This window comes from Bubalus bubalis, chromosome 11 (assembly GCF_019923935.1).
Source record: "Bubalus bubalis isolate 160015118507 breed Murrah chromosome 11, NDDB_SH_1, whole genome shotgun sequence".
NCBI classification, from domain to species: Eukaryota; Metazoa; Chordata; class Mammalia; order Artiodactyla; family Bovidae; genus Bubalus; species Bubalus bubalis.
This window is the reverse complement of record NC_059167.1, coordinates 67,865,430-67,882,414: the sequence shown is the minus strand read 5'-3', so window position 1 is coordinate 67,882,414 and position 16,985 is coordinate 67,865,430. Positions and strand designations below refer to the sequence as shown.

The 16,985-nt window shown below is 38.9% G+C and overlaps 1 protein-coding gene across 2 annotated transcripts in view; it reads right to left on the bottom strand.

Moving 5' to 3' along the window:
• FSIP1 (fibrous sheath interacting protein 1) overlaps window positions 1-16,985 on the bottom strand; it is a 217,394-nt gene that overhangs the window by 185,338 nt on the left and 15,071 nt on the right. For both annotated transcript variants that reach the window (XM_025295937.3, XM_006073019.4), the window contains exons 3-5: window positions 14,936-15,119; window positions 9,717-9,871; window positions 8,336-8,429 (exon numbers count right to left, since the gene is read on the bottom strand). In XM_025295937.3, coding sequence (XP_025151722.3) covers window positions 8,336-8,429; window positions 9,717-9,871; window positions 14,936-15,119 — 433 coding nt within the window. The remainder of the gene's footprint in view (window positions 1-8,335; window positions 8,430-9,716; window positions 9,872-14,935; window positions 15,120-16,985) is intronic.

Genomic DNA, 16,985 nt, shown 5'->3' with positions numbered 1-16,985 from the left:
CATTACTTTGCCAACAAAGGTCCATCTAGTCAAGGCTATGGTTTTTCAGTGGTCATGTATGGATGTGAGAGTTGGACTATAAAGAAAGCTGAATGCCAAAGAATTGATGCTTTTGAACTGTGGTGTTGGAGAAGACTCTTGAGAGTCCCTTGGACTGCAAAGAGATCCAACCAGTCCATCCTAAAGGAGATCAGTCCCGGATGTTCATTGGTAGGACCGATGTTGAAGCTGAAACTCCAATATTTTGGCCACTTGATGTGAAGAGCTGACTTATTTCAGTCCTCTGCAAATCAGAGCAGAAAGAGAATACCAAATTTTCTTGGAATATTTCATCTTAACATCCGAGTAAAAGCAACAATTTCCTGAATTTCACAGAAAAGCACTTTAAAAGAGGTATTTGCAAATTTTGTGAAACCTAATTGATTAAAGTGTCAGTTTTGTGCTTACACAAACTTGTACATTTGGAGCTCTGGAAACACAAGTCACAAATGTGACAGAGGCAAAAAAAGAATAACCTTTGTCCAAAACACCGGTAACAAACAATCCTATCACTAGATATATCTGTCTCAGAGAGTAGTGAATTTTATCTCTATCCATCAGATAAATGCTATAAACTAAGGGAAAACTCCTAATTCAGTAATTTCATATTTCTCTAGAAAAACTTTAAAGTGATCCTTCAAAAACGTGGTGAGACAGACTTTTAAAATATTTCTGAGACGTCTAGAAAGTACAATACTGTCCCTTTCAAAACCTCAGTATGGGTTATTATCTCATTTATAAAGCTAAAATACAGTTTTAAAAAATTAATTTAATGTGGTTTTTATCTTTCTGTTAGAGCCAAGTCCTCATTTGTGTTTAGTACCTGGGTGTTTAGTACCTATAAAAAATACACAAGTAACTTTTCTTTTTACTGTTGGTTATTTGTGATGTTAGAAAGGGACTACAATGCATTTTATGTTTAGGGGGCTGGAAAACAGGTTGGAAATTGCCATTCTGCCACTAGCCCGAAGTCCTTTGAGTTACTCTTAAGTAAGAAGTTAAGGAAATGACCAGGGAAAATAAAGAATATTAATTCTAAGATTTTTCCTTTAGTTAAAGGGGAAAATTAAAAGAATGGTAAATAGTAGGTTTGGATAATTGTAAATGTGTGTTTAAAGTTCAAGTCTAAAGAAGCCTGGCTCTAAATTCAAGAGGTACTCTTAAAGCACTATTCTAACTAGATGCCGCCACCTACTGGACAGTTTACAAGGGTTTGCGCTTTCCTGGTAACAAAGAAAAAAATGACCGTGGAGGAAAACAGAGCAAACGGTTTCCTGTTTTCATAATAAGCTTTACAGGAACACTTTACTTTAAGTTTTATGGCTATACATAGGTTTGATCAAAATAATTGCTTAAGTTTTAAATTTTTTACATTTTTAATTAAGAGGAGATAGTTGAAGTTCAGAGAATTATCTGGTAAAGAAACTACCCTCAGGACGGAACAGATATAGGCAGTGTCACACCATTTCATGATATGAGGCTATGTTGTAATAGTAGAAATATGAGACTGTCAAAATTAGTGTCATGTGGTCAAATAGGACTCTTGCTTTTCTGTTCATTTCTTTCACATGTGCCAATAATACATTTCATAAACTGAAGATTCCAAAAGTTACCTCTTTTGGAATAAGCTAATAATTTATGTTATGTAAAATATTTCAAAATGTATAATTAGGCTAATAACATAATCTATAGTAAATGCTGGTTTCCCAGGTGGTGCTAGTGGTAAAGAATTCGACTGCTAATGCGGGAGATGTAAGAGACATGGGTTCAATCCCCGGGTCAGGAAGATCCCTGGAGAAGGGAATGGCTACCCACTCCAGTATTCTTGCCTGGAGAATTCCATGGACAGAGGAGCCTGGTGGGATATAGTCCATGGGGGTCACAAAGAGTTGGACACTTAGCACATACTAAATGCCATCTCTTTTGGGTTTTAAGATTTTTAAAAATCAGATATGTATGACTACTGAATACACGTCTATGATGAAAAGAGCCAACAAGAAGCTACAAAGACAGGAATATATATCAATGGAACAAAATAGAAAGCCCAGAAATAAATCCACACACCTATGGACACCTTATCTTTGACAAAGGAGGCAAGAATATACAATGGAGAAAAGACAATCTCTTTAACAAGTGGTGCTGGGAAAACTGGTCAACCATTTGTAAAAGAATGAAACTAGAACACTCTCTAACACCATACACAAAAATAAACTCAAAATGGATTAAAGATCTAAACATAAGACCAGTAACTATTAAACTCCTAGAAGAGAACATAGGCAAAACACTCTCTGACATACATCACAGCAGAATCCTCTATGACCCACCTCCCAGAATATTGGAAATAAAAGCAAAAATAAACAAATGGGGCCTAATTAAAATTAAAAGCTTCTGCACAATAAAGGAAACTATAAGCAAGGTGAAAAGGCAGCCTTCAGAATGGGAGAAAATAATAGCAAATGAAGCAACTGACAAAGAATTAATCTCAAAAATACACCAGCAACTCCTGCAGCTCAATTCCAGAAAAATAAATGACCCAATCAAAAAGTGGGCCAAGGAACTAAACAGACATTTCTCCAAAGAAGACATACAGATGGCTAACAAACACATGAAAAGATGCTCAACATCACTCATTATCAGAAAAATGCAAATCAAAGCCACATGAGGTACCATTTCACGCCAGTCAGAATGGCTGCGATCCAAAAGTCTACAAGCAATAAATGCTGGAGAGGGTGTGGAGAAAAGGGAACCCTCTTACACTGTTGGTGGGAATGCAAACTAGTACAGCCACTATGCAGAACAGTATGGAGATTCCTTAAAAAACTGGAACTAGAACTGCCCTATGACTCAGCAATCCTACTACTGGGCATACACACCAAGGAAACCAGAATTGAAAGAGATACATGTACCCCAGTGTTCATCGCAGCACTGTTTATAATAGCCAGGACATGGAAGCAACCTAGATGTCCATCAGCAGATGAATGGATAAGAAAACTGTGGTACATATACACAATGGAGTATTACTCAGCCATTAAAAAGAATACATTTGAATCAGTTCTAATGAGGTGGATGAAACTGGAGCCTATTATACAGAGTGAAGTAAGCCAGAAAGAAAAATACCAATACAGTATACTAACGCATATATATGGAATTTAGAATGATGGTAACGACAATCCTGTATGCGAGACAGCAAAAGAGACACAGATGTATAGAACAGTCTTTTGGACTCTGTGGGAGAGGGCAAGGGTGGGATGATTTGGGAGAATGGCATTGAAACATGTATATTATCATATGTGAAACAAATTGCCTGTCCAGGTTCAATGCATGATACAGGATACTCGGGGCTGGTGCACTGGGATGACCCAGAGGGATGGGGAGGGAGGTGGGAGGTGGGTTTCAGGATGGGGAACATGTGTACGCCCGTGGCGGATTCATGTCAATGTATGGCAAAACCAATACAATATTGTAAAGTAAAAAAAAAGAAATTTGCCTCCTATAAAAGACTAGTCATCAAAAAAAATCTAATTAAATCTGAAGAACAAGGAATACAATAATAATTTCTCTTCGTTCTGGTGAACTGGTCAAGTGTGAACTAATCAAGACAGACGACATCAAGAATAAAGAACAACAGACACTTGGCTTACCCAAAAGTGTCTTTGATCCCATTTCCTTTTATACTGACCCTACTTTTACATCTTATCTGCTCTGCACACAACGAACACTGCCAACATATAATAATCAACTAAGAATTCAAAATCTAAAAATTGAAACTTTGAAATAATATTTAAAGCAATGACTTTCTCTGGCTGTAGCTTCTAAGCCTCTAGTAACTTCAGCTTTCAGCTCATGAAGGCTAAGAAGATTCCATGTTAGAATATCAGTGTTAATGTAAATGTCTAAAGGTCTACAGTAGTCATGTAACTCCAAAGAGATACAACTGTGAACTCCATGTTGTTGTTGTTGCTGTTCAGTCACTCAGTCATGTCTGACTCTCTGTAAACCACATGGGCTACAGCACACCAGGCCTCCCTGTACCTCACCATCTCCTGGAGCCTGCTCAAACTCATGTCCATTGAGTCCATGATGCCATCCAACCATCTCAGCCTCTGTCATCCCCTTCTCCCCCTGCCTTCAATCCTTCCCAGCCTCAGGGTCTTGTCTAATGAGTCAGGTCTTCACATCAGGTGACCAAAGTATTGGAGCTTCAGCTTCAGCAGCAGTCCTTCCAATGAGTATTCAGGGTTGATTTCCTTTAGGATTGACTTAACCATATAGACCTTCCATGGGCTTTAAAAATTAAATATATTTGATAGCTCAAATTTGTGAAGAAAACAAAAGTCTTGCCCTCCAGGGCCAATAGCTCACTCAGTAGTGAACCCTGTGACCAAAAAAGCTGACGTTAAAAGGCTACTACCATGGATTCCCTTACGGAGTGGCCTGAGTCCTTGCTCCAGAGTCAAGCACAGCAAGTGTGGCCTCTTAGAAATGCCTCAGTGGAGAAATCAGCATTTAACTCCTGCATTCTAGAATACAGATTTTGATCACTGTTGTTCAGTCGCTAAGTCACGTCCAACTCTGCAACCCCATTGACTGCAGCACACCAGGCTCCGCTGTTCTCCACTATCTCCTGAAGTTTGCTCAAATTCATGTCCATTGAGTCAGCGGTGCTATTTAACCATCTCCTCTTCTGCTGCCCCCTCCTCCTTTTGTCTTCAATCTTTCCCTACTGAACAGCAAAGGAAACCATCAACAAAATGAAAAGACAACCTACAGACCAGGGGAACATATTTGCCAACAATGTGACCAACAAGGGCTTAATTTCCAAAATGTACAAATAGCTCATACAATCCAACAGCAAAAAACCAAACAACCCAATAAAAAAATGAACAGAAGACCTAAACAGACATGTCTCCAAAGAAGACATACAGATGGCCAATAGGCACATGAAAAGATGTTCCATTACATCACTAATTACTGCTGCTGCTGCTGCTAAGTCGCTTCAGTCGTGTCCGACTCTGTGCGACCCCATAGATGGCAGCCCACCAGGCTCCCCCGTCCCAAACCATAATGAGGTATCACCTCACGCCATTCAGAATGGCCATCATGAGAAAGTCTACAAATAATGAATGCAGGAGAAGGTGTGGAGAAAAAAGAACTCTCCTACACTGTTGGTGGAGGTGCAAATTGGGGCAGCCACTATCCAGAACAATAGGGAGCTTCCTTTAAAAACTAAAATTAGAACTAACATATGACCCTGCAATCCCACTCCTGGAAGCCCTACTCAGAGCCAGTCCAATGCCCAAGCAATACTATATGACCAATTTAGATGATGTAGCTTAAAGGATTTAAAAAGTGTTCTGCCAAAAAGCACCAACTCTTCCCAATCACTAAAACATTCATTACTAAGAAGGTTAAAATAAGTTATATGATTCATAGTACTTCTGCAGAAGAAGAAAAAGAAAAGAAGGAAGAGGAGGAGGCAGATCACAATATACAGTTGATCCCTGAACAATGTAAGTTTAAATTGCACAGGTTCACTTATACACAAATTTTTCTCAATAAATGTGTACTACGGTACCACACAATCCTTGATTGGTTGAATCCACAGACTTAAATTGAAGAAAGTAGGGAAACCACTAGACCATTCAGGTATGACCTTAATCAAATTCCTTATGATTATACAGTGGAAGTGAGAAATAGATTTAAGGGACTAGATCTGATAGACAGAGAGCCTGATGAACTATGGATGGAGGTTCGTGACATTGTCCAGGAGACAGGGATCAAGACCATCCCCAAGAAAAAGAAATGAAAAAAGGCAAAATGGCTGTCTGCAGAGGCCTTACACATAGCTGTGAAAAGAAGAGAAGCGAAAAGCAAAGGAGAAAAGGAAAGATATAAGCATCTGAAAGTTCCAAAGAATAGCAAGGAGAGATAAGAAAGCCTTCCTCAGTGATCAATGCAAAGAAATAGAGGAAAACAACAGAATGGGAAAGACTAGAGATCTCTTCAAGAAAATTAGAGATACCAAGGGAACATTTCATGCAAAGATGGGCTCGATAAAGGACAGAAATGGTATGGACCTAACAAAAGCAGAAGATATTAAGAAGAGGTGGCAAGAATACAAAGAAGAACTGTACAAAAAAGATCTTCACGACCCAGATAATCACGATGGTGTGATCACTGACCTAGAGCCAGACATCCTGGAATGTGAAGTCAAGTGGGCCTTAGAAAGCATCACTACAAACAAAGCTAGTAGAGGTGATGGAATTCCGGTTGAGCTATTTTGAATCCTAAAAGATCATGCTGTGATAGTGCTGCACTCAATATGTTAGCAAATTTGGAAAACTCAGCAGTGGCCACAGGACTGGAAAAGGTCAGGTTTCATTCCAATCCCAAAGAAAGGCAATGCCAAAGAATGCTCAAACTACCATGCAATTGCACTCATCTCACACGCTAGTAAAGTAATGCTCAAAATTCTCCAAGCCAGGCTTCAGCAATACGTGAACCGTGAACTTCCTGATGTTCAAGCTGGTTTTAGAAAAGGCAGAGGAACCAGAGATCAAATTGCCAACATCCCCTGGATCATCAGAATAGCAAGAGAGTTTCAGAATAACATCTATTTATGCTTTATTGACTATGCCAAAGCCTTTGACTGTGTGCATCACAATAAACTGTGGAAAATTCTGAAAGAGATGGGAATACCAGACCACCTGACCTGACTCTTGAGAAACATGTATGCAGGTCAGGAAGCAACAGTTAGAACTGGACATGGAACAACAGACTGGTTCCAAATAGGAAAAGGAATACATCAAGTTTGTATATTGTCACCCTGGTTATTTAACTTATATGCAGAGTACAGCATGAGAAACGCTGGGCTGGAAGAAGCACAAGCTGGAATCAAGATTGCAGGGAGAAATATCAATAACCTCAGTTATGCAGATGACACCACTCTTATGGCAGAAAGTGAAGAACTAAAGAGCCTCTTGATGAAAGTGAAAGAGGAGAGTGAAAAAGTTGGCTTAAAGCTCAACATTCAGAAAACTAAGATCATGGCATCTGGTCTCATCACTTCATGACAAATAGATGGGGAAACAGTGGAAACAGTGACTGACTTTATTTTTGGGGGCTCCAAAATCACTGCAGATGGTGACTGCAGCCATGAAATTAAAAGACACTTACTCCTTGGAAGGAAAGTTATGACCAATGTAGACAGCATATTAAAAAGCAGAGACATTATTTTGCCAACAAAGGTCCATCTAGTCAAGGCTATGGTTTTTCCAGTGGTCATGTATGGATGTGAGAATTGGACTGTGAAGAAAGCTGAGCGCTGAAGAACTGATGCTTTTGAACTGTGGTGTTGGAGAAGACTCTTGAGAGTCCCTTGGACTGCAAGGAGATCCAACCAGCCCATTCTAAAGGAGATCAGTCCTGGGTGTTCATTGGAAGGACTGATGTTGAAGCTGAAACTCCAATACTTTGGTCATCTGATGCGAAGAGCTGACTGACTCATTTGAAAAGACCCTGAGGCTGGGAAAGATTGAGAGCAGGAGGAGAAAGGGACAACAGAGGATGAGATAATTGGATGGCATCACCAACTCAAAGGACATGAGTTTGGGTAAACTCCGGGAGTTGGTGATGGACAGGGAGGCCTGGCGTGCTGCGTTTCATGGGGTCACAAAGAGTCGGACACGACTGAGTGACTGAACTGACTCATGGATGTAGAACCACAGAGACAGCAGGCCAACAAAACACTTATAACTGGATTTTCAACTGCACGGGGGCCAGTGCTCCTAAACACCATGTGTTCAAGGATCAACTGCTACATACATACAAGGGGAGTAGAAACACATGCACAGAATTAACTAGCTGGTCTCATAAGGCAGGACTGTGAGAGAATAGGAAAAGGACAAATCAGTAACAGATTTTTATAAAAGGTTGCAGAGGCCTGAGTGAGAAACCTCATGGGATGTGGTCACACAACTAGGGGACTGTGAACATAAACTAGGTGTCTAGAGGCATCCAAGAGGCACAGCAATTACAGGCAAAGACATGCTTTGTCTACTTCCTGATTTTTCACTCCCCTGTCTCCTCATCTCTGAGCAGACACAAACCCTAGAAGACTCTGAAACATACTCAAATTCACCATAGTTTCATATTGTCCTACCTAACATGATGGTTTCTCCTAAAGAAAAATTAAACTCACAAAGAAAAAGAAAAGATAATTGAATTGAGAATTTTACTTTAATCCAAATATTCTATGACTCTGAGATAAAAATAAAGATGAATCAATTTTACTCACCAACAGTTTCTTCTGATGCAGCAGTCAAAGCTAGAAACTTTTTTGTATTTTCCATCTCCTCATTACTTTGCAAAACTTCATCATTTTTTGCAGACTAATAAAAGAGAATAAAAGCTTAAACATGGGGAAAGAAGGCAACTGTATTCATTGATATATTTTTTAAATTCTAAGATGGTTTCCAATTCTGTTCATAAATACAGGTCATTTTTACTCCTTTAATTAGGAAATCTGTTCATGTTTCCTATTCCCTCAAAATTCTGTCAATGAGTATTCCATTAAGAGTTGGAATATGTCTATCTCTATACGATAATTACCTTGCTTTAAGTTTCTGTTTAAGGATAAGCAAGTTTCATACATTTCAAAATTGGTATTATTTTATTATAATTCCAGTTATAATTCATATTTCCAAGCAAGTAAAAATTTGCTTTGAAATTCAACAGAGGTAAGTGATAGACTAACTTTTCCTGCTAAAATGTATTTTTCTAGCTTAAAGCACTGCATTTTATATTACTTTTCCATCCCATTGGTCTTCCTGGGAACCCTGTAAAAATGTATTCTTAACTACTTTACTGTTAATTCACATCATTGCCTGGGAAATTTCCTAGAAGTCAGTCAACTAATCAAGGAAGAATTTATCAAAAACAATCCATCTGTTGTTATAATGTTCCTTATCTTAAAAGTGCAATAGCTATACACAAGTCAGTGCCAACATCTGGTCAACTTCCACCCCTCAATACTACAGAGAATAAAAGGTCCAAGAAGGCCAAGGAGAGTTAATCAAGCATTAGAAATTCACTAAGACAGAAGTATATAGAGCATGGTCACAGACCACAAGCATTTTACAGCTTCCCAAAGAGATCTTGACCAGCATGTGAAATAGTCAACTCCTCGCTTGCTTGTCACAAAAGTTTACTCAAGTAATAATGGTAACCAGGGGGTTAGATTTTTTTGTTTTTGTGTACTGATCTCCAAACTATAAGCTTGCTGAAGAAAAAGCTGACATACATAGCTGATGAACATAGGCACCAAATTCCTTTGTATTCCAGATATGGAGGAACCCAGGTGCCCAGGCCAGACAATGGAGAGAGAAGCCTATCGTGCTGTCTGTCCACTGACGAGAGAAGCCTATTTTGTTGTCTGGGGAACGAAGACGCTCAGGGCAGTGCCCGAAATCTGGAATCCTGCAAAATCACCTTCTCCAGTTCCAGAAAACTGTCTCTCTCACTGTTCCCTCACCCCATACACACATATAAACACTACTGCCCTACCTCCACAAAATAAATTAAGGCAGACCACACTAGCACTACCAGAGGCCATGCTATTCCTCCTTATTAGAGGAAGTTGCTTCTCACATGTCAGCATAAGATTATACAATTCTTACCTTAAATTCCTCCCACAGCTTTATTCTCATTTCTAGACCTTGCTTCTTAATTTCTTTTTCTCTGTATTGTCTCTTCACCAATATCTTGTCAAGCCTCTTCATCTTCCGAATCGCATCCTGAAGTTGAAAATCTAATTCTTTTAATTCAAATTCATCTGTATTATGTTGAAAGTAGGAATGAGCATGAAGTTTATTAAAATCATAAAGCTTTTTTTTTTCTTGTTTTACTTTTACTATTTGTTCTTTCATTCAACAAATGTTTATGGTTGGTGTAATAACTAACATTGGTGTCATGTATCTTGGTTTGGAAAAAAGTGAAAGTGTTAGTCACTCAGTCGTGTCCAACACTTTGCCATCCTATGGACTGTGGCCTTCCAGGCTCCTCTGTGCATGACATTTTCCAGGTAGGAATACTGGAATGAGTAGCCATTCCATTCTCCAGGGGTTCTTCCCAACCCAGGGATCAAATCTGGGCCTTCTGCTTTGCAGGTGGACTCTACCAGATATCTGAGCCACCAGGGAAGCCTGCTTTCGCTTTTTTTTTTTTTTTTTTTTTTCATATAATTATCTAACAACCTTGTGAAACAGACATTTAGTTCTCTCTTACAGTTGAGATAACTTAATCCTTTCAAATAGCTAATAAATTATAGCACTGAATTCAGAAGTGGGTCTATTATGATTTTAACCCCAAATTCTTTCTCCTTCATTCTGCTATACTTTCTATATTCATAATTAACAAAGAATAAGACAAAGACCCTATCCTGAAATTGCTTCAGGCTAACTGAAAGAGAAGTCACTTACACAAATAGCCATAGTAAAATACAGCATGTCAGAGACACAGAGTAATTCCACCATGTCAGAAACAAATTCAGAAAATATACCATGTAACTAAACACCTTTCATCTACACCCCTTCCTGTTATCCTATTTTCCTGAAACACCTTAAAGTAAAAGTGAAAGTTGCTCAGTCATGTCTGACTCTTTGCAAACCCATAGACTATACAGTCTATGGAATACTACAGGCCAGAATACTGAAGTTGGTAGCCTATCCCTTCTCCAGGGGATCTTCCGAACCCAGGTCTCCCGCATTGCAGGCGGATTCTTTACCAGCTGAGCCACCAGGGAAGCCCAAAACACTCTAAAATGTTCTTGAATTATGGATAATTGATAGTTAGGAACTATTTAGAACTCCTGTTATTTAAGTTTTCACTTATGACTATGATTAATAATAATTATCATTATGATTAATGGTCATATTAATAATAGCAGCTAACGCCTCAGACGTAAAGAATCCTTCTGCAAAGCAGGAGACCCCGGTTCAATTCCTGGGTCAGGAAGATACCCTGGAGAAAGGAATGCCTATCCACTTAGTATTCTTGCCTGGAAAATCCCATGGACAGAGGAGCCTGGCAGGCTACAGTCCATGGGGTCACAAAGAGTCAGAAGTGACTGAGAGACTAATACTATCACTACTACTAACATTTATACATTTACCTGATAGGCACAGTGTTTTGTTTTCTTTTTTTAATTTTATTTTATTTTTAAACTTTACAATATTGTATTAGCTCCGCCAAACATCGAAATGAATCCGCCACTGGTACACCCGTGCCCCCCATCCTGAACCCCCCTCCCTCCCCCCTCCCCACACCCTCCCCCTGGGTCTTCCCAGGGCACCAGCCCCAAGCATCCAGTATCGTGCATCGAACCTGGACTGGCGACTCGTTTCATACATGATATTATACATGTTTCAATGCCTTTCTCCCAAATCTCCCCACCCTCTCCCTCTCCCGCAGAGTCCATAAGACTGATCTATACATCAGTGTTAAATGCTTTATTTACATTCATTATCTTGTGTAATCCTCACCATAAACCAATGAGACGGAATAATTATTGCCCCTATTTTACAAATTAGTAAACTGAGGCTAATTTGTAACTGAATTAAATACATGTCCAAGATCTATCATCTTATAACTAGTAAAAGGCAGAGTCAGTCTCTGCCCAGATCTGTGTTGACTCCAGAGCTAAAGCTCTTTACCATCACGAGATAATTCCTCTGTAAAGTCTGATGAAAGATGATAACCTGGCAATAAGCATAGGTGTTCAAGTCCTAAAGTCTCAGCTACCCCAGCTTAGATCATCAGAAATGTCGTATTATACAAAGAAAAGCCAAGTTTTGCAACTTTTGAAAATACAAAGAGTCCAATGGTGTTTCCCTATAATGTATATCACTTTCTCTTTAAGGAAAAGGAGATATGTTTAGAGGGAAGAAGCTTACCCAAAAAGAATACTGATCTTACTAATAAGGAGACTCTACAAATTGTATTGCTCACGTACATCAAACGCAAAAGCCTCTAGTTCTAATTCCAACTGGCACCCCTAGCATTCTCAAGCTCCATGTATACAGGTGGTTTATCCAGCAGGCATTCTTGAAGTTAACTCTTGCTACACGGAAACAATATAATGTAATATAATATAAACATTACAATGTTTACATTGTAATGTAAATATAATGTAATATAAACAATACAACGTAAATGGGGCCACTAACTAGTCTCAACTCTAATACCTCGTTTCCTGATAACTGTAATCCTGAGTCACCTGGTCTGAGAGCTGATCTCAAGCCAAACACAATTTAAATCAGTTCTCAAAGTTTATGAGCTTGTTACTGAACCCAAACTCATTCTGCTCACCGCATGACAGGCCAATAAATCAGAAAACAAGCTGTTGGAACAAGAAATGACAACTTGAGTCAAAAAACTAGCAGACTGAGAAGATGTCAGATTAGCATCTCAAAAAAACATCTATCTCCCCTTCAGTCCAAATCTGGATTCTTTTTAATATACAACAGGGGGAGGAGGGAGCCACTGTGGCACCAACCAATGGCTGAGCAGGGCTACTAATGGTTACTGATTGACAGTTGCTCACTAACAGTCACTTGCTTGGGGGAGGGGCCCACTGTGGCACCAACCAATGACTGAGTAGGGTAACTATGGCTGGTGTCTGCCTCGCTGCTACTGCACCCCAAGCAGAAACGTACAACTGCAGAAAGCAGCCAGGTCTGAACTAGCACCCGGCCGCTCCAGCAACATCATTCTTCAACCCATAGTGCATTAGTGGCCATGTGGAGATGGTTGACACACCCATCAACCAGAACCATTGTCTGAGGCAGTGGGCACTGTGAGCACAGCCCTCTGCTGGCCATACCAGCCAGCCTGTGACCCTCAAGATAGCCTCAAAGTTGGTGCCCCCAGAGTGGACGTCCCACCTGGCTGTGCAGCGGGAGCCAGCCAGCCTGGTGGGCTGGTCAAGGCCCGAGTGGAGAGGGGCAGCTGAGCAGCCCCTGCCTCAATGGAGCCCACAGGCCTGTGCCAGAGAGGGAAGAGCCCATCACGCCTCAGGTGCAGGCTGGGGAGGCCACCACTACAAGCTCAGCTTTCCTTTATAGTTCATAAATTACGGAAAACCCAAAGTAACTTTTGTTTATGTGAGTTATGTCTATGGATAATTATCATATTAGAAATCAAAATTGAAGAATATTATAAATATACATTTATTCATTTTTAAATAATAAACATAGCATTACTTATTACATTTTAACACAAATATAACACTTTTATGACAAATAGCTATATTTTCCAAAAAAATTGTTGAGAAGAATAGTGATATTTTCAATCTTTTGTATCTGGATTAACGGAAGACAGCTGGATTCATGTACCTGCTTCAAAGTCAATCTACTGTAATCTGTTGCCTCAGTTAACGTATATGAAGACAATTTGGCTTTACACAGTAGTTGGAAAAGGGAGGAGAAATACCCTTGTCAGATAATGGTGGATATTCTTTAATACTAATATCAAAACTGGACAAGAGGTAGTTTCTTAAAGTTTAGTTATAATGTGAAATCTGTAACCCTAGTTATTCCATAAATCATGTTAAATGGATCTTTTATCCTGCATTGGTTATTTGGAAAACAGTGGTTCACTGAAGTAGGCAAACCTTCAAAATATTAACACATTTCAATATACAATATCAACAAATCACATTTGTTAATATTGCCATTGATTTTTATCAGAAAAGTCTAAGTACTAGGAAGTTGTAAAGCTCATACTGACATACACAAATTTTCTAAGATTCTAAGTTTTTACTTGAAAGCTCAAATTTTATCATTGACAAAAAATACTTTCAGTTGTTTTCCCGAATTAACAGGTCCCTTTCAATTTTTACAAAAATGTCTGCCAAATACTTAAGTCTGAACAACAGTAGTTTGTCTGCCACTTATTCTTTCAAGTGAAAATGCAGTCCCATTAAAAAAGGACCAGTTCAACTCTCAAATTACCTCACAAACACTTTTCCTCAACACAACCTTCACATCTTGGCATACAGCAGAATTTCTTTATATGTACCTCCCAATTTACCACATAGGTTATAAAAAAGATGTGTACTCAAAGGTCAAGATTAATTAGAATTTTAAAATTTTACTGCTCCATCAAGAACATTCTTGAGTGACATCGGCTATTTCTTTCTTCTGCCTATGCCAGGCCTTAAAGAACACAATGACTATTAGTACAGTTTGATGCCTTTCATTGTCCTGATTCATGTCAAAGCACCAGCGATTTTACCCACCATTGCTTTTGTACCATCAGTGAAACCACTCAGTGGGCAAAAAAGCAAACAGAATCATTTCAGTATTATAATGAATTATATTACTGATATATCAGTATTACAATGAAACTAGTTTTTACTCTGCAGAGTTCCTAAAAGGGCCTCAGAGCCCAGGGCTTTGCAGCCCATGTTTTGAGAACTGCTGTTCTAATTCACTTTGACCAGTATTAACAACCATGGGAAAAAAGGAGTTTTTTGAAATCCAGAAGTTATTAAAATCAAATGAGATTATCCCTTAAAAGGCATTTATATATTACAGGATACATTTTATCATGTAATTTTCAAAAAGATCAATAAATCATGCCATAAAATACAGAAATACTTCCTACTTGATTAAAATGATTACAGTAACAATTTTATTATATGACATATTTTATTATATTTCTACATGTACTTAAGAACTCTTAAAATTCTTATAAATAAAAACTTGGTGATTTGCTTTCTCACAAAAAAAATGTATCATTATTTCTACATAATAAAAAATAAAAAACTCTGTAATTCTAATATTTTAACTATAGCATCTGTAATTATCATTAGCTAATTACCAAGTAATTATCCTACCTGAACATTCAGGGACTATCTGATGTTGACCCAAGTTCGAATCATCATCTGACCCCTCTTCAGGCAATTTTATTTTCTCAGAGTAGCTTTCCCCTTTATTATCATTACTGTTTCTACTTTCCTCTGTATTATTGCTTTCTGAGTGGCCTTCTTTACCAGAGTTCAAATTGATTGCAGTATCAACCTAAAAATTATTTCCAAAAAATAAATGTTTTTTATTTTAAATTTCTAAACTATTTTAACTCAAATATAAGTATATGTAAGGACACACATCATACAGTAGTGTTAAATTATTCTAATAATATAACACTTGATAAAATACAATTTACATACACAATTGAATTTAATAACATTTGCACCAAAGTAATATGCACCACTCTTCAGCAATTTCTAGCAATAATAGAGAAGAATCCATCCCAAAGAGAACCTCTCTCTGTCAGGCTCTGAGGATGAGCCACGATGGTCCCTGCTGCCTGAGCTTACCTTCAGATGGAGAGTCAAGGGTCTAGGGCAGGACTAATCAACATAGTAGTCACTGGTCACATGTGGCTATTGAACAGCTGCAAAGTGAATAGTCTGAATCACAGTGTGCTTCTAATGGAGTTCTTCAAATCAGAACCATGTGCTTTGGTTAATCATTTACTCTTATACTAGTCACAGCTTTTCTATCTCATTTTGGTTTCTCTTTCCATTTTAGCAAAGTTCATTTGCTAAAAACTGGTGTTTTTAGCACCAGTTTGGTGCAGCTGTGTTTTCCTGAGAGAGGACAGGAAAAGACATCCATGGCTGCACGAAGCAAAAACAGGGATCACAGGGCTTGAAGGCTGTGCTTGGCAGTAAAAGTCACCTTGGAAATTAACACAGCCCATAAGCGAGGCAAAACCTCAGGGAGAGTGGAGACATACCTTTCCCCTCCAACGGAGGGAACGTCTGCTCCAGCCCTGCAGGACTCAGCCCTTGGAGGCTTTTATGCTCCTGGTCTACACTCCATCATTGCAATCTGGGTCCCCTTGTGAATCTCCAGGACAGAAGGCAGGTGGTGCTGAGAATTAAACTGCCAGGGTTTAATTGCTTACATGACTGCACAAGCTTACACGAGTGCACAAGCATCTCTCTTCACCTGAACTAGGACATAAGCCCCAGGAGAACTGAGCTGAGACCATAGTATAAAAATCATAACTGACATTTACTGAAGAATTATTACTGGCCAGGTCCTGTGCTGACTGCTTTACACACACTGCCTCAGTCACATCTCACTCACAATGACCCTCTGGGATAGGTATTACTGCCCCAATTTAACAGAGAAGAAAACAGGTACATTATGGACTGAAACTAGTAGAGACCTAATTTATAATAAGCAAAACAATGCTTACTTTATGTGATCTTGGAAGTGTTAAAGAGGGTTTCCTGTTCAAAAAAATTCTTCTGTGAAAGGCCAGGTTAAAGCCTAAAATTCCATAATATCCAGTAAATTCTTAAGGCTGCATAGTTTCGTGAGAATGCTGAAATTGCTAGAAGTCACACAAGCCCTGTCAGTAATTTATATCTTGGCATAAATGAATCAAGCTGACCTTTCCCTGAGAATGGGTTTTTATACAGGGTAACATAACTAGATATTAGCAACTACTCAGATACCACATTTCAGGATACACAAAGATCTTTCACACGTGTTACCCCATATGATCCTGACGCTTAGAATGAGCAGGAAAAATGAGACAAAAGACATGAAACAGAACAAAAGGCAAATACTGCCCATTTCACAATTTTACCCACAGTTTCCCACCCCGGTAGCACCAACCATCTCCCCATCCCACTGCCCATGGGCCTCTCTCTTCCCAACCCCTCTGATCGTCTACCCTGTGGCCTGTTTGCTTTTTTTATTTCTTCATTCTCAAAGCCACATTCAGCCTCCACTTTTCATTGCTCCATGTCCCCTACTTCATCTCCATGTTAGTCCCAAGGAAGGTAGATAGTCTATAAAAACACTTCCAAACAATTAGATACCTACCTGAAAGCCATGAGATTTTTACACCAGTTGCAACAATTGGCT